This window comes from Stegostoma tigrinum, chromosome 4 (assembly GCF_030684315.1).
Source record: "Stegostoma tigrinum isolate sSteTig4 chromosome 4, sSteTig4.hap1, whole genome shotgun sequence".
NCBI lineage: Eukaryota > Metazoa > Chordata > Chondrichthyes > Orectolobiformes > Stegostomatidae > Stegostoma > Stegostoma tigrinum.
This window is the reverse complement of record NC_081357.1, coordinates 104,343,331-104,367,191: the sequence shown is the minus strand read 5'-3', so window position 1 is coordinate 104,367,191 and position 23,861 is coordinate 104,343,331. Positions and strand designations below refer to the sequence as shown.

General features: G+C 39.0%; 1 protein-coding gene across 1 annotated transcript in view; it reads left to right on the top strand.

The window, feature by feature from the left end:
* LOC125452488 (CUB and sushi domain-containing protein 1-like) overlaps positions 1-23,861 on the top strand; it is a 2,230,063-nt gene that overhangs the window by 567,064 nt on the left and 1,639,138 nt on the right. The window contains exon 4 of the mRNA XM_048530978.2: positions 2,319-2,431. Within this exon, the coding sequence (XP_048386935.1) occupies positions 2,319-2,431 (113 nt within the window). The remainder of the gene's footprint in view (positions 1-2,318; positions 2,432-23,861) is intronic.

Genomic DNA, 23,861 nt, shown 5'->3' with positions numbered 1-23,861 from the left:
ATAGTCTTATCATATTTATGTGTAAAAGAACTAAAGATTGACATTGTACACATATTCTAGATTTGATCCTGTTCCATTCTTGTCAAAAAAAAGGTATTCTTGATTCATGAGTTATCTGTAAATGAACAAAGTAAACTCAGCCAAGGAATGATACTCCACTGAACTGAACAAGATTAATAATGACTATTCCTCTGTAGTAGGTCTGTACTAGCTGTAACTTTGAAGAAATAGATTAATATTATGACAACGCACAGTCAACTTTGCAATAAAATTCAATAGCAACTTTTCATCTGAGCAATTAAACAAGATAGATTCAACCAGTGCACAGTTTTAGAACTGTTTCCGTATTATCAAGGACTAGCAGTACGCAGGAGTAATGTACCAAATCAATCATAAAAATTAATACAGTGTTTAGTCTTGTTGAAGTAAACTACTAGCTGCATAGTGCGGCAATGCTTTGAAAATAAAAATATTTTTCCCAAAACTGCAGTTTAAAAGACACTGTAGTTATTCAGTTGAGGTCAGGTCTACTCCATGTGTTAGTGAACCAAGTCATTCCCACCTGTTTCAAGACTGAAGCAATAGGTGACTTGTATTTTCAATCAATGCCTTCCTCCAGAGTGAATTTCCTTCCATGTTGTTCCCCAGCAGAAAATGACACTTTCTCCAAGCATTTTTCAGTCAGTGTCTCTTCAATCTCATTTATCATGACAGAATTCCATCACTCCCCATGCGGACAGATGCAATGCACAGTGACACAGCATTGGCCCGAGTTTGGGTGACTGAAATCTTAGGCTGCTTTACCTATCATGTGCTTCAAAGTCCTGAGAAATGCTTGTGGACGTGCTTGCCAAGTCTTTAGCAAATATTCCAATGAGTATGTGTTTATATTTGAACAGTGATGTTAAGTTTTATCAAGGAATTTTGAGGATAGCAAAATAACAAGTGTGAGAAAAAGGCCACCTCACCCTTTCTCATTCCTACAGAGAAGCTACTCAACCTCATAAGACTGTTCATACGGACTTGGTATCTACCTAATGAACTTTTTCTGGACAACTTCCTATGACAGTTTATCTTTTCTTCGATAGATTAGGAGCCCAAAACTGTTTGCAGTATTTCACATGTCATCTTGTAATTTTAGCAAAGCCTCCCTACTTATACACAGCATTCTATTTGCCTTGTCCATGACTTGCTGAATGTGCATGTTATTAAAAGTAAATGGAAACTGATCAGTGTCAAAATGTCAATCTGCTTGCTCTGTATTTTGAAGCCCCTTTGTCTCAAACTTTCTATTTTAAAAAAATGATTGGACATTTGTTGCATCAAACTTATTAGACATCATGGTGTTAACCACAAATGAATGAACTGGGCCAAACCTGTTATGGCGTACCAAACCAAAGAACACTTGGAATCATCATTAGGTCTTGATGTTAAGGATCATTGATTGACTCAATAATCAGTTCTCCAAATGGTTTGATCAAATATGGGAGTATTATATATTAACATTGATGCATAGAATCAGGTTGGGAACTCTCATCACCTGAGTTAAAGTGTCTTTTGCAACAGAAGTGATGCTTGAATCAGCTGCCTTGATCAGATGTATCAATATGGTTCCACAAAATGATCTGCTGAACTGTGACTTGTCTGTCCTCTCAGGTAAAACCACGCGCAGCGTTTTTGAACATTGTGGGCTCTCGGTACTGTGACCAATGTTTTTACGTCAAATTACACCAGTGTGAAAAGTTCGTTTAACCTATTGATGTGCAACCTTTTTAAATGCAAATTGTCTCCCTTTTCATCAGCATTACAACAATTGCTACATTTCAAAAGTACTTGAATCGTTTTAAATTGTTCAAGGACATCATGAAGGAAGCTATATAAATTAAAGTTTGTTCAGTCTACAATTTATGAATGTTTACAGCTGAAATTTACAACTGAAATTAATAATTTTAAATTTATAAATAAATATTTACAATGTTCACTTCTGCTTTGTATTTTTTCACCATGACACATGATGAAAATGGGTTCTGTGAAGTTTAAATCCTGAATATCTTTCTTTGCCATTCTTTGAAATGGAATCATTAAATGGCAACAGCGCAGAAGGAGGCTCTATGGCCGATTGTATCTATGCTGGCCCTCCAAAGTTGCAATTCATTTGGTGACACCATTCCTCCTTCTCTGCTGAACATTCTTCCTTTCCAAATAATAAACGTGAAGAAAATGTAGCAAAATAATGATTATCTAGAAGAAAGACTTTTTTTAGCGCAAAGTGATTTGTTTATCATTTGTTTACTCACTTCATGTTGCATTTTTTTTAGGGTGACTGGCTTTCAACTTCCGTCCCCAATTGTCAGCACAGGCTCAATCCTTACACTGTGGTTCACCACCGATTTTGCTGTCAGTGCGCAAGGATTCAAGGCTGTTTATGAAGGTAGGATTTCCGCAATTTTTATCTGTTTTACATTTTGAAATGTCTTATTCTTTTTGAATTGGAGCATTAAAATTTCTGATTGCAATGCACATTTTCCCCCGTACTCAACTGTGCTTAAATTCAACAATTGAGCAGAAAGCAGGGGGTTCCTCCCAATGACTGAGTGCCTTTGCTCAGTGAGAAGATAAGCTGCACAGATCAGAAGTGAAACCTTGGGTATGCCAAGTTAGTTCATGTCGGTCACCATAGTGCCAGCATCTCTGGATTAGAAATAGAACTGGGTAAAGTGTTCCTTCCAGCTTCATGTCAACAAGACCTCAGTGGAAATGCATAGATATAGATATCAGGTGAAAATTTGTTTAACCTCAAGTAACTGCTGATACCCATTGTTCTACTTTCTACGCCCCAATTTCAGGAAGCTGTAGGGAAACAGTTCCAGCAGGACTGTGCTCTCACCACCACTTCCAGATCTTCAGATTTAATAAAAGTTTAAAGAGATACTGAAGATGTGCATTCACATTTGGATGGGCATATTCAAGTTGGTGATGCATGATGGAAAAAAGTTACACTATGGATTTTGCATCACTACTATGTTCCTACTGTTGGCACCTAAATGCCAGACATTCCTGAAAGCCAGATTTGGCCAGCAGCAGTTAAAAGGCTACAGGGTTGAGTTTCAAAGGACCCTTAGCCTCATGCAATCCATCACAAAGCTCGCCACCAGTGTGAACCCAATGGACCTGCTGGAATCAGTACACACTAATCTAGACAACAATCTGGCAGGGAAAGCTGTGTTCATATGAACAATAACTCATTGACTGAGGTATCACAGTTGGACACCCTTGAAAATGAAGCAATAATGACACCATCAAGGGAGGAAAACATCAGTGAGGGAGGAAGGACAGTTGCACAGTGAACAGCTTTGGCGAGAGTGAAAGAGTGATAATGCATTTTTTTTCATGTAACATAACAATTGTTCATTTAATAAGAAACAAAAAAATACTTTGGCAAACAGGAAAAATATTCCAGCCATTTGCAGTCTAGAAATGACCAAATCTTATCGGAAGATCTTATCAAATTGTCCGAATTTCCAATTCAAAATGGTGGAAACCACCATTTCTTGCTTTTCAGGAATAATTAACAATTAATTAACAATTAATATGGTAAATCCAGAAATGGATGTGGATTTCATGTGCATTCTATTTTAAAGATATCACCTGAGGAGGGAGGTAAAATAATGACCAAAAGTCCTGACCTGAAGGAGAGATAAGGTGGCTGGTGAGAATTTTAATCTCATCTGAATTTATGTTGGATAGCAAATGAATGTAAGATCAGGTTTCGAGGAATTTTACAGGCTTGAGAGAGTTATAGCAGCTGGACAGCAAAGAAATGGTGAGGATTTAGCTGAGATAAAGAAATGCCACTCTGATAAATCAAACAGTGCTTCTTCAGTTTGCAGAAGTAATTTGACTGAGATTTAGAAGGCATGTTTCATTGGCTGCATACATGGGAAGTTTTTGAAATCTCCCATCCAAGTCCAATTTAAAGGTAGAATCTGGATAAACTTAGACAATTATTTGATAAATTGTTTTCTGAAACTTGCAAAGGTAAAATAAGTTAAAAGATCAGCAAAGATCCATTAATGTCTTCATTTACCCTTCCTATTTGAGTAGATTCTCTCCTTAAACATGTATCTATATGAAATTAACTCATTGCAGACAAAAGATAGAGAAGAAATCTATTTAATAGGTTCAAATAATGGTGCTAATTTATTTGCAATTATGTTTGTATTTCTCTCACCATTTGCTCGCATACAGCCTCAAAGGAAATAAAAACACAAAGGTCTTAGTAGAAAAAGGAAGTGGACTTTATTGTTAGTTTGGATAATCTTTATAAGAATTTGTTGTCACAAAGTTGTTTCTTTTAATGCTCACATTGAAGGTTTGCTGGTTGCTCTTCATGTTATTTCAAAAAATCTAACCCTTAGGTGTATGCTAATAGGACAAGCTATATGGACAGGAATGTGCAATGTAAAATAATCTCCTAGCATTGACATCAGGAATAAAAGCTAATGTCAAACCTTTGGTCATTCCAAAATAGAGGCAACAACAAATTTCTCTGAGCTTTCTTGTTTTGACAGCACTGGAATTAGATCTGTAATTTTGCAATACAATCATAAATGATGATTTACCTTCAGCATTCAAAACCTGAGCTTCTGACACATGCAGCAAGAAGATTGATGAATATTCTCTTAGCTGAATCAAAGAAAAGCATTCTTATTGAAATAGGTTCTTATAACAGGATGACACTTTTGCCTCCTTTCTGCTTGTTTGCCTGAGATTTTGAAGGAGTTACTCGATGTAATTGTGGACACAAAACCTTTTAAATTTATGCATTTGAAACCTTAATTGAACTAATTTGTTAATGTATTATTATTTGTTTGCATTATCGTGGGCCATATTCTGCTCAAGGTTCATAGTTTATTTTATCAGTATATAAAATTAATGTAAAATTGCCTGAAAATTCTGTGGTGTGGAAAAGAAACTGAGTTGCTTTGTATATTATGTTGTCTTTAAATATTATGGATGTGAGCCTCTAAATATATTATATGTCCAGCAAGAACAAAAAGAAATCTACATCAGTCTTAGTGTGAGCAACAAATTGGCAGTGGTTTGTGTTAGTACTTTGATATTAACTCATGTTGTTGCGTTGATCTCTATCAGTGATGTATTGTCCTACAATGTTGAATTAATTTCAAACTGCGTGTGTCGAATTGTCTGCACCAACTGATGTTGGAGTGGCCACACCATGTGTTCATATATTTTCAATGACCTGTGATCCTGAACAGATTTCAGTTCATAACTGTGAAATTTTATGGTTCTGAATATAAGGCATAATTTCAGCAATGACATTTGTAAAATTTTCATGGTTAATATCTGTGCACAGAAAGAACTGAAGTGTAAATTATTTGTACAATTTAGATTCTAAATACAAGCCCAAAATCAAAGCAACAGTGTTATTGTCCCTTACTGAAAACACGTAGCAAGTACATTAAAAGTCACGCAACCTGGGAAGCATGCATTTGTGACTTCAAGGGCTTGAGGTAATAGCTCCCAGCATTATACAAGTCCACTGATCTTGAACCATTTGTTATTTAAATCATTCCAATGTATGTTTTTGTTTTGAGTCAACCATTATTGAGTTTAAGTCAACTGTAAAACAGTTCAAGTCGAAAAAATTAATTTGTTGATCACTATCTGTTTTCAAGATTAGACTCTGAATACTTCTAATGTGAATGTTGCATTTCAAATCTGCATGTTACACTCTAACCATTAGTGTATATAATTAGAATTTGATCAATTAATTGTTCTGCCCTCTTCATATGAAAAGCTATCTCTACTAACAAAGGGCAAGGAAATGATGCAAAAACAACCAAATGAACCTCCAGTCCATAACTGTTTTGAAAAAAAAACCATTGATGCTGCTCAAACATATCTTTTTAAGTTGTTCTGAAGGTAACTTTGTTATCAATTTTCACTGTAGCCCTGGACAAGATGATACCAGAGCATCAATTTGTGTTGGCACCAAGTTGGCACAGGGGATGCATTGAGCTGCGATCATGTGTTGGAGTTATGGTTAGTTGGCTTTAAATCACCAGAGTTATGAATTAGCGTGGGTTATGGATGGAATGGTGTAGGTTGGCATGGGAGAATAAGACACCTTGGAATGGATACAGAGAAAAAGGTTGACATAAAGTATAAGAAGGACCATGGAAGCGGGTAGGTGCATGGTTAAATGGCATGGTTTGGCATGGCTAGAGCATTGGACTGAGCTGGTGGTGTAGGGGCATGACGATTATAATCAGAACTGAGCTGGTTAAAAAAATGGGTGTTTGAGCGTGGAGACTCTAGATCCCAGACAACTGAGGGGTCTTTTGAACCATCCAAACATTGAATGCTATTGAGGGCCATAATGGTTTTGGTAGTTCTAAGGAGTCAATTTAAGCCAGAAGCAGGAACTTCCAATACCTTTATTCATTCTTTTTTCAGGCTAAAATTATGCTGGATTATTGTATTAGAGCAAATTGTTAGTTCTGAATTTAGAAAGCATGCTCTCCACATTAGAATGTTAAGTAACTGCATGAATGTAGTTAAAGCTCCCAATGGTTTAAGGTGGGAGCTTTTGATACTAATTAGAATTTGGAGTCCTCCAGAATTTTACATTATTTCAAATGCTTGCAGTAGATTAGCACCCAGTTTCATGAATGGAATTGACATTTTTTTTGACATGAAATTCTTCACTATTTTGTTGGTAACTATTATGATTCTATGGGCAGTAGGCAAAGGGAGGAGTGGTAAAAAGGATGGTGGAGATAAAGGTCGAATATCAAATGTATATCATGTTGTAAATTGGATGGAAGAATGTTCCTGCAGATTTTAAACTGTATCTCTCATCCATTCTGAGACAGACCTCAGGACACTGTCTTGTGTGGAAAAGAAAATATGATTGTGATACATGAATATTTTCATCACATTTTCCTAAAGTAACACTTTTCCAAAGCAAAGAAAATCCAATGAGGATGGGAGTAGTTTTCAGAGATTAAGTTAGGAGCATTGTGTAGTGCGATACTCAACGGTACAAACCAGGGAAATTGTCTCATTCTGTCCTTGATCTGTGTTGAGAAAGAGAAATTTAGTCCAAGTTGATACAATAAATTAGAGAGTGGATAAGCTCTGTTATAATAGAACCTGGAAGGTATGTGATGTATGTCACAAAAGAAGGTACATACTCCAAAACCATACCTCAATTTGAGGTACAGGTGAGCTAAAGAAGAGAATGTGAATGATATTTCGAGAAGAATTCAAAATGAGAGCTGTTACTGGCTCCCATTTTACAGCTAATAGTTAAACTATAGGAGAGTAAATATTCCCAGCAATAAACAAAATGGACTGAAAATATAAGTTTCTGAATTAGCTGTTTATAGTTGTTCTAGGACTTCTGACAGGTGACAATTCACCTTTTGATAGTCAATATGAACAATAGTGGCACTTCGTATACCTGTTGGTATCAGTATCTTTTGGATAAGGGTGAAGACAAATGCATCTCCGAATTAATGTTAAGAATGAAGGCTCCAGATTCATCTTTACATTCTGACAGTTTAGACATGGTGACTGGTGTATATCTCACATTGGCCAATGCATTGTGAAAGTTGCCTTTAAAACTGCAATGATTTACATCCCAAAGTGTTAGTTGATTCAGTGTACTAGTTGTTATTCTTCTGAAAGAATTGAGTTGACGAAATGGCACGTGATTTATAGTCATGTTTCATATCAAGTCACAGTCCTGACTTCTGGATGAGAAATTCCACTGAATCTCTAGGATTGGTGAATATTTATTTGAAACCATTACTTGTGCCAGCTCAAGATTTCTTTTTCTGTCAAACATGTAATGGAACATGACATGTCTCTAGGTCATTTCGTTTGTATCCTACAGATATTCTGCATTCTGTAGCAGAGTGGTATGACTTTAGAGGGTGACACAAAAGGATTCAGAGCTGCATTCTGTTTTATTAAAAATGTATGAGCTATTCATGGTGTAGGTTTACATTATTTTAAGAAGCCTCTGGTATAACCACAGGAAGCAAAGTCATTCTGTGAAGTAATGAGAGAAAATGACAGAAAAGCACAGCAGGTTGGCTCTTAGCCAAAAGAGAACTGTACGTTAACTTTTTAGGGAGATGTCAAAATCTTGATCAGAAGTCACAAAATACCAACATAAAAATGCAATTGATTAAAATATCATCTCTTTCATATCCTGACTGACTTGCTGTGCATTTGATGCATTTTAAGCCATGTAAAAAAAATCAGCTTTCTGTCAAGCACTGCTTTCATTTTTCAAGTCCTTCTCTGATTAAACAGATCAATATTTCACAATCACAAAAAGTAAGTTAGAGAGATGGAGTTTCAAAAGGTGGGATGATTACACATAAACTTTGTGACTAATAGCAAGAAGTCCACATCTACTTTCAGCCATCTCCTGCAACCGGAACCAGAGCAAGTTTGATAGCTTGAATGTACCTATTCACAAAATGAGGAAAGTTGACCAGATATTGTACGGTCTACGAATTCTGTCACCACTGAAATGTGTTGACCACATATCCTTTGAGCTTGTAGACAATTAAGGAGGTATCATTTTGTGCTGAGCTGTCTTGCTTACAAGTCAATTATGCTTGTACAATATTCTGGTTCTTTTACAAAAATTATCATCATGGTTACGTTTGTGATCCTGAAGACATGATAACAGGAAAAGAGTTTGCAGGTGGTAAAGAATTCTCAGGGAAGTGAAGTTGTAATTATAGGAGTAATTAATGCATTAATAATGCTTTGCTGTCTCAATTGTTTAATTAGCTAACATTTTAGAAGTAATGTTTAAATTGTATGACATGTTACTAATAAAATCCTACTCATCCATGGCAGAGAGCATGTAATTTTCAGGAGCTAATCTAAAAAAAACTTTTCCTCGCAGCCTGAATCCTGCACATTGCCCTCATTTAGTTTAATTTCAACACTTCATTATATTGGTACGAAGCAAGCATCATGGAGCTTGGTTGTTTTGCAGGGATAGAAAAATAATCTGTGAAATCTTAAGAGCTGCTACGAGTAAGACTGTTGTATTTAGGGACTACTTCTAATTTCAGGTAAAATGAAAATTGAAGTGGATCATGTGTCCTGTTCTGAATTCTCTTGACAATAAACCTGGGTGTCTTGATTGTTAAAGACTAAAATCAGACCCTGGTTGAATCACTGAGAAGAAGTTGCAATATTCTCACTTGTAAACAATAACAACAGGATCTCTGCTGACGGAGGATTGACTATTTGATTCTAAAGTTACAGAAAGGTACTTTGTATGTTTTATAAACAGTAACACTTTGAATATGTTAACTCCAAAAGTTTAGTTTGTTTGTTGCAGTAAAGGCCCTGAAACTTGTAATCTTATTATGTGATTCTTTAAGTTTGATACTGGAAATTCAATTTCCATTTTGAATCGCATTGCTCTCTCCTGAAATCATAATAGGGCAAAGGGCATGGGAGCATGCATGAAATAATGGTTTGAAAGTGTTAATGTTGAAATTATATTAGCTCCAACCAATCTATTGATGTCTCACGTAGTCTTTGGGTGGAGGCAAGAAGCCCTGCCCTAATCTTCATCGGGAGCAGATGCATTCTGTATAGCTCTAAGTAATTCTGAAATAATACATGTTGCACTTATTGTTTCATGCAATAAACTATCTTATTAATGAAGAGAAGCTTCTTTTGTTTAGAGTCAACAGTAGACTATCCTTTGCCATTGATATTTAGACAGACCCTGGACATAGCATAGAAAAGAAAGATTGAGACCAATTAACTAGCTCAACCAACATTTACCCCGTGTCACAAACTGGCAGACATGGCAAATACCAGCAGCCAAAATCACGGAAAGCTTGTTTATTGAAGTAAAAGGATTAAAACATGAAGTCTTGTCATGTGCTTCTTTAAGTTGCTCCCTGGAAATTCACATTTTTTGGTTAAAGTTACTGATCACTATCACTATCAGCAATCATAATGGGACAAAGAACAGATAAACAAATAACGAATATGCACTGCACTGAAACTAACAGGCATGCCGAGCATAAGCCAATGTTTTGCATTGCAAATTTGAGGGGCTGAATGGCCTGCTCCTGCTCTAGTTTATATGTCAATATCCATGTGTGTTTATCTATCCACCTCAATTAAAGTAGAAGATTCCGAGGACGCTTCATTGATTAGAAAGACAAAATTTCCTTTTGTTGTCTGCCCTGCTGTATTGAACAGGCCCACAGAGGGTATGTGCCTATGATACACTGGATTTCTGATTATTTTTATTTGACTATTTCCAGCACTTCATTCAAACTTTGTAAGAAAATGGCCTTTCTTGCACACACAACAGAGGAAAGAGTATATCCAATTCTCTTCAGCATTCATTCCAGTTGGTGCAACTGGTTATTCTTTGAGTAGCCAGATTTGACAGTGAAGGTAGCAAAAAATCTCTTTATAAAGGCATTGGATTTTTGAAAAAAATAACTCAATTGTGAAGGATAGCAACAGAACGAACACAGACCAATGCCATCCTGCAGTGGAAAGACCAAAATCAAGAATTCAAATGCTACAAATAGAAATCTCAAGTTCACTTCTTTAATATGGTGTGCAAGTGAGTACTATGGCAGTTATTGCAATTACTTATAGGCGGATCACTGATCACCAGAGGAGCTAAGGGTAAAAGGGATAAGACAGGCATGTGGAGTTCAGGCCACAGTCAGATTAGCTATGATCTTATTAAATGCCAAAACAGGCTCGATGATCTGAACGACCCACTCTTAGACCCATGTCTTTATGACCTGAATGAACAGGTTACCGCAACATCCCTTCTTTATTTATACCAATCAACTTATTTCTGTTAATTCCTTGCTGTTCATGCAGATTCTGTGTGGATCATACAGCTTTGCATTGTTTTTCTCTGTTGGACTGAGTCTTTCTTTCCGTTACTTTACATACAGCAGCTGGGATATATAAAGCTGCATCCTAACAAAATGATGAGGTCCTTAACATACTCTATGTGTAAATTAATCAAGTAGAAAATACGAGTGATTTACTGATGCTGATTAATAGATGGAAAAATACTACGGATGATTTGGTGATGGAGAAAGAAAACAAAGCAATGAAGGTGAAGCTGCAAAGTGATAACCAATATTTTGCTGCGCTTTCCGAGAAGCAAATTTAAATTATGGGGCATTAAATAAATGTGCACATGTGCAAACATTTTATTCACATGAGAAGTTTCCAAAAATTCCAGAGCTAGTTTGTAGAAACTATGTAATTGTGGGCTCGAAATAACTGGATGTGAATGCTTCACCTATCTCAAGACTGCAGATGGCTACTGTTGTGTTCAATATTCCATAATTAAAAGTTGTTTTGTTTTCAGCAGAAAGGAGTCAGTTGTTGGATGTCAATGCAGAAAAGTTCTTCCAATAAACTAGTAAATCAATGCTGCCCATCAACCAAGCAATAAGCTGCAAAGACTAAAATGTTCCTGCCTCAATTTCTGGTTGTTGCTAAAGTAATGAGCAACAGAGGCTGACGTGGTGGTTGTTTCACTGTGACCTTGAACAATGAACTGATGATGTCAACGAGGGTGTGAGATGGATGGTGGTTTTTTGAAGGGGAGGGAGAGTTGTCACATGATATTTAGGAAAAAGGTCTCTGACACTCCACTTCTAATTAGTATTGTGGTCTTCCTGGGAAGATCGCTTGGTCGAGGCAGAGGAGTGGATCACATTTATGGAGCAAAATGACTGCAAACTAAAAAAGGGGAACATTTAAGAAAATGAATCGCAACACAAAATCTGGAGCTGGATGAACACAGCAGGCCAAGCAACATCTTAGGAACACAAAAGCTGACGTTTTGGGACTAGACCCTTCATCAGAAAAGGGGGATGGGGGACAGAGTTCTGAAATAATTAGGGAGAGAGGGGGAGGAGGATCGAGGATGGATAGAGGAGAAGATAGGTGGAGAGGAGACAGACAAGTTAAAGGGCTGGGGATGGAGCCTGTAGAGGTGAGTATAGGTGGGGAGGTGGGGAGGGGATAGGTCAGTCCGGGGAGGACGGACAGGCCAAGGGGGCAGGATGAGGTTAGTAGGTAGGAAATGGAGGGGCTGCTTGAGGTGGGAGGAGGGAATAGGTGATAGGAAGAACAGGTTAGGGAGGCAGGGATGAACTGGGCTGGTTTTGGGATGCAGTGGGGGGGACGGGAGATTTTGAAGCTTGTGAAATCCACATCGATACCAGTGGGCTGCAGGGTACCCAGCAGAATATGAGTTGCTGTTCCTGCAACCTTCGGGTGGCATCATTGTGGCACTGCAGGAGGCCCAGAATGGACTTGTTGTGAAAGGAATGTGAGGGAGAGTTGAAATGGTTCGCGACTGGGAGGTGAAGTTATTTATTGCGAACCGAGCGGAGGTGTTCTGCAAAGCGGTCCCCAAGCCTCCGCTTGGTTTCACCGATGTAGAGGAAGCCACAACGGGTACAGCGGATGCAGAATACCACATTGGCAGATGTGCAGGAGAACATCTGCTTGATGTGGAAAGTCTTCTTGGGGACTGGGATGTGTGAGGGAGCACGTGTGGGGGCAAGTGTAGCACTTCCTGTGGTTGCAGGGGAAAATGCTGGGTGTGGTGGGGTTGGAGGGGAGTGTGGAGTAGACAAAGGAGTCCCGGAGAGAGTGGCCTATCCGGAAAGCAGGCAAGGGTGCCACCTGAAGGTTGCACGAACAGCAACTCATATTCTGCTTGGGAACCCTGCAGCCCAATGGTATCAACATGGATTTCATAAGCTTCAAAATCTCCCGTCCCCCCACTGCATCCCAAAACCAGCCCAGCTCATCCCCACCTCCCTAATCTGTTCTTCCTCTCACCTATCCCCTCCTCCCACCTCAAGCTGCACTTCCATCTCCAACCTACTAACCTCAACCTGCCCCCTTGGCCTGTCTGTCCTCCCCGCACTGACCTATCCCCTCCACACCTCCCCACCTACACTCACCTCTACAGGCTCCATCTCCGCCCCTTTGACTTGTCTGTCTTCTCTCCACTTATCTTCTCCTCTATCCATCTTCGATCCACCTCCCCCTCTCTCCCATTTCTACTTATTTCTGAACCCTCTCCCCATCCCCCATTTCTGATGAAGGATCTAGTCCCAAAACGTCAGCTTTTGTACTCCTAAGATGCTGCTTGGCCTGCTGTGTTCATCCAGCTCCACACTTTGTTATCTCAGATTCTCCAGCATCTGCAGTTCCCATTATTTCTGCAACACAAAATCTTCTTACCTAGCAACAAAGGTCTCTCTAATTTTTTGGATAATATTTTGGAGCGCTGTGTTGCTTTTCTTTTGGAAGGATCATGCTTTTTTATTTGAAATGGGCAGTACTGGTCCTTCCAACGGATTACATTCACATGTGGGTGGAAGTCCCAAACCCAAGAGCTACTGGCCAATCAAATCTCTGCAGCACCAACAATACCATTGGGAGTGGAAGCAACTGCTGGTGAGACAATGGAACCTTTGCAAAGAATGCAAGTGGATCTTTGAAGAGAGGTTAATGTGGGTCGTGGTGATGGAGGTCATGGGGAGCATGTTGCTGGCAAGGGCCAGTAGAGAAACCCTTTCATCAATGGCATTCCCTTCATCATGTGGTCAGAAATGGGGATGTTCGCCAATGATTGCTCAATATTCAGCACCATTTACAACTCCTCAGATACTGAAGCAGTCCATGTTCAAAATGCAACATGACTTGGACAATATCCATACTTTGGCTGACAAGTAACAAGCAACATTCACACCGTGCAAATGCTCAGTAATGACCATCTCCAATAAAAGATAATCTACTGACAGAAACACAGCTGTACTCACCACATATGCACAGTGACTACAAGATCAATTCAGAGGTTAAGAATACTGCAGTGAGTAACTCACCTCTTGGCTACTCAAACCCTGTTCATCACCTACAAAACACAAGTAATGAGTGTGATGGAATACTCCCCACCTCACTGGATGAGTGCAGCTCCAACAACACTCAAGAAATTTGACACCGTCCAGGACAAAGCGGTCCACTTGATTGGCACCACATCCATCAGCAACCATTCCTCCATCACAAATGATCAGAGGCAGCAGTGACTACAAGATGCACTGCAGAAATGCATCTAAGATTCTTAGATAGCACCTTCCAAACCCACAGGCACTTCCACCGAGAAGGACAAGGGCAGCAGATGCATGGGAAGCATGATACCCACCACATGCAAGCTCGCCTCTGGACCACTCACCATCCTGACTAGGAAATACATCATTGTTTGTTCACCGTTACTGGATCAAATCCTCTGTAATGAAATTATGGGTTAACTTACAGCACAGGGACATCAGCAGTTTGCGAAAGCAACTCACTACCGCCTTCTCAAGGGCAACTAGGGACAGACAAAAAATGCTGGGTAAGCCAGTGGCGCTGATGTCTCTTGAGAAATCGGGCAGCGATGGCTTCTGATTCACAAGTCCCCTGAATTGGGCTGTGAGAAAGAGCAGCCCCTGGTAGGGTACTAACAAACCTGAAGATTTTGCTGTGTGACCTCCCAAGATGGCAGGTGGTCGAATATCAGAAGTGGCAAAATGAAACCCATAAATTGCCTCTAAAAGCCTCTTAAGCCCAATGTCTGCAAACCTTCTGTTCATAGATTTCATCAGAGCACGATCCCTATCCCTTACACTCACATCCAATCACATGTTTCCACCACCTCAGTACCACTGCCTCCGAACTGCAAATGGCAGTATTGGGAGTTACACTAAACTCAGCCCAGTTGGTTTGAAGCTGTATTGCCTGCTATCATCACGGAACATGTCATTCTGCTGTCAATTTCTTGTGCTTGTCCTTGAATCACCTTGGCCTTTCATGTGTTCAGTAACTGAGATGCTATTATCATTTTCTCGTACGCCTGATGTCTAATTAACGTGCAGATACTTATGAACTCTGAAGCACTGTGGTCATCAAGGAGCAATGTGCAAAGATTGTACTCCTCACAGAGTTTAAATGATTACAAGCTTCTGTTAGGGGCTGCTATTAGTGGAGAATCTTATGCAGTATAAGTGTTCTATTTTGACTTTTCTATCTTTTATAATAATATCTTAGATTCATTCAGCAGTTTTACTGGAATCAGACGTTCAAAGGCACTTCACATAGAAGTGTTCTCAAATGGAATTTGACAGAGGAAACACATATATTAAGTCAGATGAACAAATCATTACACGAAGGTAACATAGTGATAACACTAAGTCAGGAAATTAGTGATGCATGTAACATGGATAATATCATAAAAATACACAACTTACATTTGCATTTAAACTGACTTAACTTAGTCAATATTGTTGTTGTAAAAGATGAATTTGTGGCGTATCTTTGAGATGAACTTCTGGAACAATTTCTGGAGTCAACCACATATTGGGCTATTTTGGATTTTGTGTTGTGTATTTGAAAGATTTAATTAATAATCTTGATGTAAAAGAGATTTGAAAAATAATGAACAAAGACCCACAAAACCTTAGATTAAATTTTAATGGGATGTCATTCACTCTAAGATCTTAAGTCGAGCAAAGGAAACTATGAGCTTATGAGGACCAAGTTTGCGATTGTGAAGTGGGAGAACACACTGGAGGATTTGGTGGAATCCAAGTTCTAGGATAGACACATATCCATTCAGATTCAAACACCCAAGGGGAAAAGGAAATGTAAATCAACAGCTAGCAATGAAAGAAGTTAAAATTTGCATGAGAGCAAAGAAAGTGGCTGATAAGGATGTCAGAAATAATAGTAAGCCTGAGAATTGGCAAAACATTTAGGATCCACCAAAAGATGATCTAGGAATTGATGATAAATAGAAATTAGAATATGAACATAAGCAGGTAGGAACATAAGCGGACTTTAAAAGCTTCTAACAACACCTGAAAGATAAAACAGTAGCAAGGACAAATATGGGCCCATTTCAGATGGGGACAGAATAATTTATAATGGAGAACAGGGAAACTGAAGAGAAACTAGACAATTACTTTGTGCTTGTCTTAACAGAAGAATTCCCAGAAATACTAGATAACTGAAAGACTTGTATAACTGAGGAATCAAAAGAAAGCCGTATGAGTAAAGAGATAGTACTTGAACAGTTAGCTGGATTAAGCATTGATAAATCTTCTGAACTAGATGAGCTTCATCCCAAAACGTTAAAGGAAGCAGCTACAGAGGTGGTGAATGCATTGTGGTTAGTTTTAATAATTCGATAGATTATAGAAAACTACCTGCTGACTTGAAGGTAGCAAATGTAACTCTACTATTTAAGAAGGGAGAAAGGGAGAGATCTGAGATCTGTACATTGCTTGACAGTAGTCAGGAGAATGCTTAAATCTATTACAAAGAATTTCATAACCAAGGCATTAGAAAAAGTGGCAGAGGTCAGATTGAACTTGTAGGAGAGAAATCTTGGTTTTCATACTTACTGGATTTTATTTTCAGGATGGTTCCTGTAGCATAGGCAAATGATAAACAATAGTGCATTTGGGATTTCAATAAGGTCCCACAAGAAGGTTAGTAAACGAAAAGAGTACACGGGATTGAAGATAGCGTACTAGCATAGATTAGCTAACAGAGAACAAAAGCAAATAGTAGGGGTGAACAGATCATTCTCAGGATGGCCATCTATCTCAAGTGAGATACCCCAAGAATCAGTTGGCTAGGTAAACAACTGTCCACAATCGATAGAAATTATTTGGATGTAGGCCCCAATTGTAATAATTTCAACATTTGTTGATGACACCTGAGTAGGTGCTAACATTTCATTTGTGATGAGAATGCAAGGAGGCTTCAAAAGGAATTGGAGAGGCTAAATGAATAACTTTGAACATGGCAGATGGAACATCATGTGAATAAGTGTGAAGTATTTCACTTTACTCAAAAGCAGAAAGGCAGAATATTTATGAATTGGTGAGAGGTTTGAAATTGCAGGTGTCCAAAGGGATCAAGGTGTTCTTCTTCATAAGTCACTAAAAACTAGCATGTAGACCCAGCAAGCAATTAGGACAGCAAATGATATGTTGGCATTCATTTCAGGATGATTTAGGCAGAAATGAAGATGTCTTGTTGCAGTTGTATTAAGCCTTGGTGAGTCTGCACTTGGAGTATTAAGTACAGCTGTGGACTCCTTGTTTCGGAAAGATGTATGTTTCATGGAAGGAATGCACCGTATATACTCCAGATTAGTCCCTGAAATGGTGTTTTTTTTTATGAGGGAAGATTGCATTTTTTAGAATTTCAAAGAATAGGTGGTGGTCTCAATGAAAATTATAAAATTCTTACAAGATGCAACAAGGAAGATGTATATAAGATGTTTCCCCGGCATGTGGCTCTCAAACCCAGTGGGGTAAGGAGTAGCCCATTTAAAATGAAGATGACGAGGAATTTCTTCACTCATTGGATCATGAATCTTTGACATTCTGTACCTCAGAGAACTGAGGTAACGTAATTATGAAGCAGGTTCATGACAGAACTTGATAGGTTTCTGGACACTAATGATATTAAGTGACCGGGATACAGCACAAGAAATTGAGATAGAAGATAAGATATGATCTAGTTGATTAGCAGAATAGACTTGATGGGCAGAATGGCCTTTTCCTATGCTTATATTTAAGCAACCTTTTAAAGGAGAAGAGACAATGAGGCAGAAAGTCTTGAGGAGGGAACTCCACACATTATGACTGAGTGGCTATTGGAGTGATGAAAATTGGGAATGCCCCCAAGGCTAAACTTAGAGGAACATAGTCATCTGAGAGGTTTTGGAGAACTGCAATAAATTAACAAAATAACGAGTGAAGACATGGAGAGGATTTAAAATTAGGATGAGAATTTTATTCAATTTCAGTCAAAAAAAATTCAATTTCAATCTAAAACCTGACAGCCAAGTTGTAGTTTGAGAGAGGAGATGCAGCTTATTCTTCTGATGATGAGGGGACTATCAGTCTGCTTTGCTCTTTAAGGTCACTATCAGCACTACCATATACCCAGAATGCATGCACTTTAAATGCAAGATAATCAGTGACACAGAGCCTTCTCAAAATCAGTGACAGCTTCACTGAATAGAAAGACTCCCTGCTCTAAGATAAGAAAATTGAATTGGTTAGTTGCAAATTAAATGTCTCACTCTGGTAATCTCTGCTTTCTTTCAATGCAATGTTTCATTTGAGCATTTTTCTGCACTGAGTATAATTTGAAGTTAATGATTTGTGCTAATGTTGCTGTCTGCATGGACTGCCATCTTCCACGGACTCAAACCCTCATTGTTCCATCCTCATTTACTCTCCCTATTGATGTTCGCACAATTTGTATCTGTGCTCCACTCTTGAGGATTCTCGACTCAATTGGACTGTCCTGACCTGGGTCGGCTGCATCTCTGTTTTGACTTATCTAAGATAATCATTGTCTTACTCTCAATAGGTCCTGCAAACTCTTTATTTACATTCTTTCCCCATATATACAGTTTACTGACTGCAGCCCTCCAGCACAGTTCGTCCATTCCTAGTTTTCAGCTGATGGGAAATCGAAAAATGTTATTATTCCAAATGGAAAAAAAAGATGATCATATTACTGTAATTGGTACTGATTTACCATATGACTGTCTCCAGTCTTGTGCTGTCCATTTCCAGCTATTCTTGAAAGTACTAGAAGTGAAGTGCCATTTATTTGTTGGACTAACTGATTTTGCAAAGATATTGAAAAAGGAATTTCCAAAAGGCTTAGCCTTTGTTCTTCTCACACAAGCTGACTGTTGAGCAAGCACTGAAATGTTGGCCTCAACTGGACCAGATAATTGACTGCAAAACGTGGTTTTCTTAAGTCCAGCAGCATGACAGCTTTGGGACAAAATCCTGATGCCCTGTGCCATTTTGCGGTTTAATCAGAAATGTTTAGTAGAACATGAAACTGACATTAATTACTGCTGAAAAGCTCTAAACTTGAGTAAATATCAAGTGGTCAGATGATCGGATGCTGTGGGTCATATGTTGTGCAATCTCATTGATTTGGCTAGATTTTCATTCAGAACGGCCCAAATTGTATTGTATAGGTAGAAGTTTGGTTAAATCTGATGTAGGTGCTATTAAACCCTTTGAACTTTGCGCCAACACTGAGTTGTTATTGTTAGAAAAGATTCAACTTGCCCATTAACATAAATGAAAAGGTTTCTGGGCAATTATACATACACAGAGATAGTAGGAACTGCCGATGCTGGAGTCTAAGATAACAGGGTATGGAGCTGGATGAACACAGCAGGCCAGGCAGCATCAGAGGAGCAGGAAATCTGTCATTTCAGAAATATCAGAAATGAAGAAGGGCCCAGACCCAAAAAAATCAGTTTTCCTGCTCCTCTATACATATATAGAGCTGTTTCTGAGAGTGGCACAGAATAACTTAGTATGGTCAGCTCGAGTGCTTGTAAAGTAGAACTTGCAAACTGACAGCTACACGATAATGATAATTATATCAATTCTGAAGCCTAAGTTGTTACATCTCTAGTTTTTTTTTCGATATCAGTCAACTACAGCGCTCAAAACCTCTGATGGCCAGAAGTGGGAATAGGACAATTCTTTGTATCCTGTCAAAGCCAGCACAAAGCAAATCCAAATTCCTGCTTATATACAAGTTAGGCTGTTTCCAAACAGTGCCACGTAAGGATCGAACCTGGATAACTCAAGCCTTTAAAATGCAAGTTACTACTGATGTTGCAGGTCTGAAGTAACTGCAGAAAGTGCTGGGGTAAGCCAGCAGGTCTGGCAGCATGTTCAGATGAACAGTCATATTGGGTTCAGAACATTACCGCTGTTTCTCTCTCCAAAGATACTACCACAGCTGTTGAATTTCTCCAGTGCTTCCCGTTTATATTTCCATTTTCTTCTTGTTTTGCTATATGGGTGAGCAGCCAAAAGAATTAAACAGTTTGAAAAGGTCTTTGGGAAATAACAACAATTTTGGCAGTTATGAAATGCTTTTGAAAGACAATTTTCAGAACATTTTAAATCATTTTGCCTGTTTCAATATGGTGAGAAAGCAGTTTATTGCTATGTCATTTAGGACAGGGAGAGACAGATTCTTGATTATTAAAGCATTCAATGGTTATGGGGAGAAGGCAGGAGAATGAGGTTGAGAAACTTAGTAGCCATGATTGAATAACAGAGCACACTTGATGGGCTGAACGGTCTAATTCATCTTCCACGTCTTACAATCTTGTGTAACATTCTTACAAAAATCGTGTGTGTGTGTGTGTGTGTGTGTGCGCCAGTTAACGAGAAGAACAATTGTTTCCTAATTAGCTTCTCTGAGGAAAAAAAAACCTTTTATTCTGAATGGCTATGGAATATGTGGTCCCCATTCATCAGTTTCTTAGAGAGATGCAGGGTTAGCTGCACATTCTAGCTGAATGGATTCTTCTCCTTGTTAGTGGATGGCACAGCGAACATTGCATAAAATCTTCTTCAAAATGGTGTAAGGCTTGTTATTTGCTCGTCAGCCTGGTGTGAAAAGCAATGAGCCAAAGACTACATTAACATTAAAGTCGTGCCTTAAAAGAAAATAAAATACAACTTCAGTTCTTTTCTGTAGCAAAGGCAGAATACCACAATACAGTGGCAATGTGTGAAAAGCATTCTGTCAGATCGCCAGCAGTTTTAGCAATTTCAAACCCACGTGTTTTCTGCTTGGAAAATTAAAAAGAACTGTGTTCAGCTTTAACAAGTAAAAATATCGTCTAAATGTTGAAATACATTATCATCCCTGTATCAGTGGTAATTCTTCCAATTAGTTTTTCAATAATGTTTGAAACATTAGTTAGCTGCTCATGTAGACGTCGATATTAGTCAGCATACTTGGACTAAAAAAACCTGTCTACATACTTCTGCTTATATTCCGAGGCAAACATCTACATGCACCCAGGGACAAGCATGCATAGACAAGAGAACTACTTTCACCCTGCTCTTGTGGCAGGAGTCACAAATGAATGAGTGGTAAGGAATAAGTGTCAAGTACTTACTGCTCTCTTCCTACTATCCTACAAGCCTTTTCTTTCAGTTAGCCGATAAGTAAAATAGTGACATTGAGGCGATAATTAATATCAGGTCACAGTTTGGAGAATGCAGAGTGAGGTTGAGAAATATGCGAGATATTTGCTGAGACAATGAAGGATTACAGCAATATTTGGACACCCTGCTCAGATAAGGTACCAGCCTCACCTTCTCTGAGATTCATGGCTTTGTCTGAGCCTCTAATCCTCTAGTTTGCTTGCTCCACCTGGGGTGGCAGAATGAGGTAAAATAACCTCCTTCCCCAGCCTTGTTTCTGACATAGTATGCTATGTTTCCTTGCAGAAAGAGAGGGAGGTAGTTAGTGAGTTGTTGTGTAAAGAGAAAGACTTGTCCATTCGGTGCATCTGCTAAGAGATGGAAAAAAGTCACAGTCTCTTGTCAATCAAACTCTGATGAACATTAAGTCAAAAGTGAAGTCTTGTGATGTGAGGATGCAGCACTGGGAACAGTTGATGATTCTTTAAGCACCTGGAATTTAATAGGATGATACAGTTTGTATGAGGAAGGCAATAAAAGAGTTGAGTGTGCTTGCAATGAAAGATCGGGCAATGTAGCCATGGGATTGGATATCAATGGATACATTCGATGGGAGGAAATTATTCAATATATTGAGTGGGGATAAAAAGAGTCTTAGCAAGAGCTGTTGAGACGGATTGTGAGATGCACTCATCTTGTAGCTTTTCTGTTGGATCTGGACATTCTTTCTAGACTGTAGCTGGGTTGAGGGAGTCAGGTGATCAGCACAAATCCTTATGGTCATCTTCATCTAAGCCTTCCAGAAGTGTTGCTGGGAAATGGCATCATCCTGTTCATCTGGATTTCCAGAGAAACTTCAAAAAACCTGAGGGCAACTTTTACAATTCGTTATCCTGCTTGATCTTCCTTTCAGCAGTGCAGCATACAAATCAGTCAGAAACAAATGCAGACCTGTTTCAAGAGGCACATTGCTGCGTTAAATGAGCCTTGGAAATACCAGCTAAAATTAAGTGGAGAAATTGATCAGATTGCATATTTCCTGCCTTTGACAAGTGGTCAACCCTCAATCACATTAAGTTGGGTCTGGAAATGAAAATGGCTTATGCCTTGAGCTGGTAAATCAGTGGAGGCTTACTGATTATCCTGTCCAGAGCTAGCATCAGGACTGTCAAGATGCCTGGATAATAAACAGATGTTGACGCACAGTTCTCAACTCAAACACGCACCTGCTTGTACAGTTACACATCAGCCCTGTTGGCTTTCTGGGTTTCCTTGTATAGAATTGCACTTGTACAGAATGTGCATTTGATTTATGAAAAAGGATACTCATTCAGAATAAAAAGAACTAAAAAAAAAATGTGAATGCAGTTCTGAGGAAGGGTCATTGGACCTGAAACATTAACTTTGATTTTGCTTCACAGATGCTGCCAGGCCTGCTGAACCTTTACAGCAAATTCTGTTTTGGTTCCTCTTTCAGAACCGAGTCTAATTGTCACACTTATCTCGTGATCATTTGGGGAATATCTTGGAAAAGGTTATAGGTGCGAAAGCAAACCTTGGAGCAAGATATTGTTGGCCCCTGTGCTGGATGAGTTGGAGAAGTATGATCTGCAACTTTGGAAAAGATGGATTTATAGTTTCCCTGACTCCAGAGAATCTAATTCATGACCCAGGGAGAAGCAGTCTTTGGATAGGGGAGGCATGGTGATGGGTCCAGTGGTAGGAGGGAATAAAGGTCAAATAGGAAAAAAGAAAGCAAGATTATAAGATCAGTATGAAGCACTGTACTTCGCCAGTCCAATGAGCAACACTGAAAAAGTGCTTAACATTTGCTAAAGGATGTCTGAGCTTCCTTCTACATTTCAGATTTCCTCAGAGCCAAACAACATGAAAATTCAGGTTTAAAATTAGAAGATTGATCAAATTGACAGGCCGACGAGGGGAGAGGCTATTCTAGACTTGGTGCTCGGAAATGAGCCGGGGCAGGTATCAGATCTTGTGGTGGGAGAGCATTTTGGTGATAGTGACCATAACTGCCTCACATTCTACATAGCTATGGAGAAGGAGAGGATTAGGCAAAATGGGAGGATATTTAATTGGGGAAGAGGAAACTATGACGCGATTACACAGGAGTTAGGAAGTATGGACTGGGAGCAATTGTTCCATGGTAAGGGAACTATAGACATGTGGAGACTGTTTAAGGAACAGTTGTTGCGAGTGATGAGTAAATATGTCCCTCTGAGACAGGAAAGAAGGGGTAAGATAAAGTAACCTTGGAAGACGAGAGCGGTGGAGCTTCTTGTAAAAAGGAAGAAGGTAGTTTACATAAGGTGGAGGAAGCTAGGGTCAAGTTCAGCTAGAGAGGATTACTCGCAGGCGAGGAAGGAGCTCAAAAATGGTCTGAGGAGAGACAGGAGGGGGCACGAGAAAGGCTTGGCAGAAGGAATCAGGGAAAACACAAAGGCATTTTACACTGACGTGAGGAATAAGAGAATGGTCAAAGAAAGAGTAGGGCCGATCAGGGATAGCATAGGGAACTTGTGTGTGGAATCTGAGGAGGTAGGGGAAGCCCTAAATGAGTTTTTTGCTTCTGTCTTTACGAAAGAAACGAACTTTGTAGTGAATGAAATCTTTGAAGAGCAGGTGTGCATGCTGGAATGGATAGAGAGAGAGGAAGCTGATGTGCTGAAAATTTTGTCAAACATTAAGATTGACAAGTTGCCAGGCCCG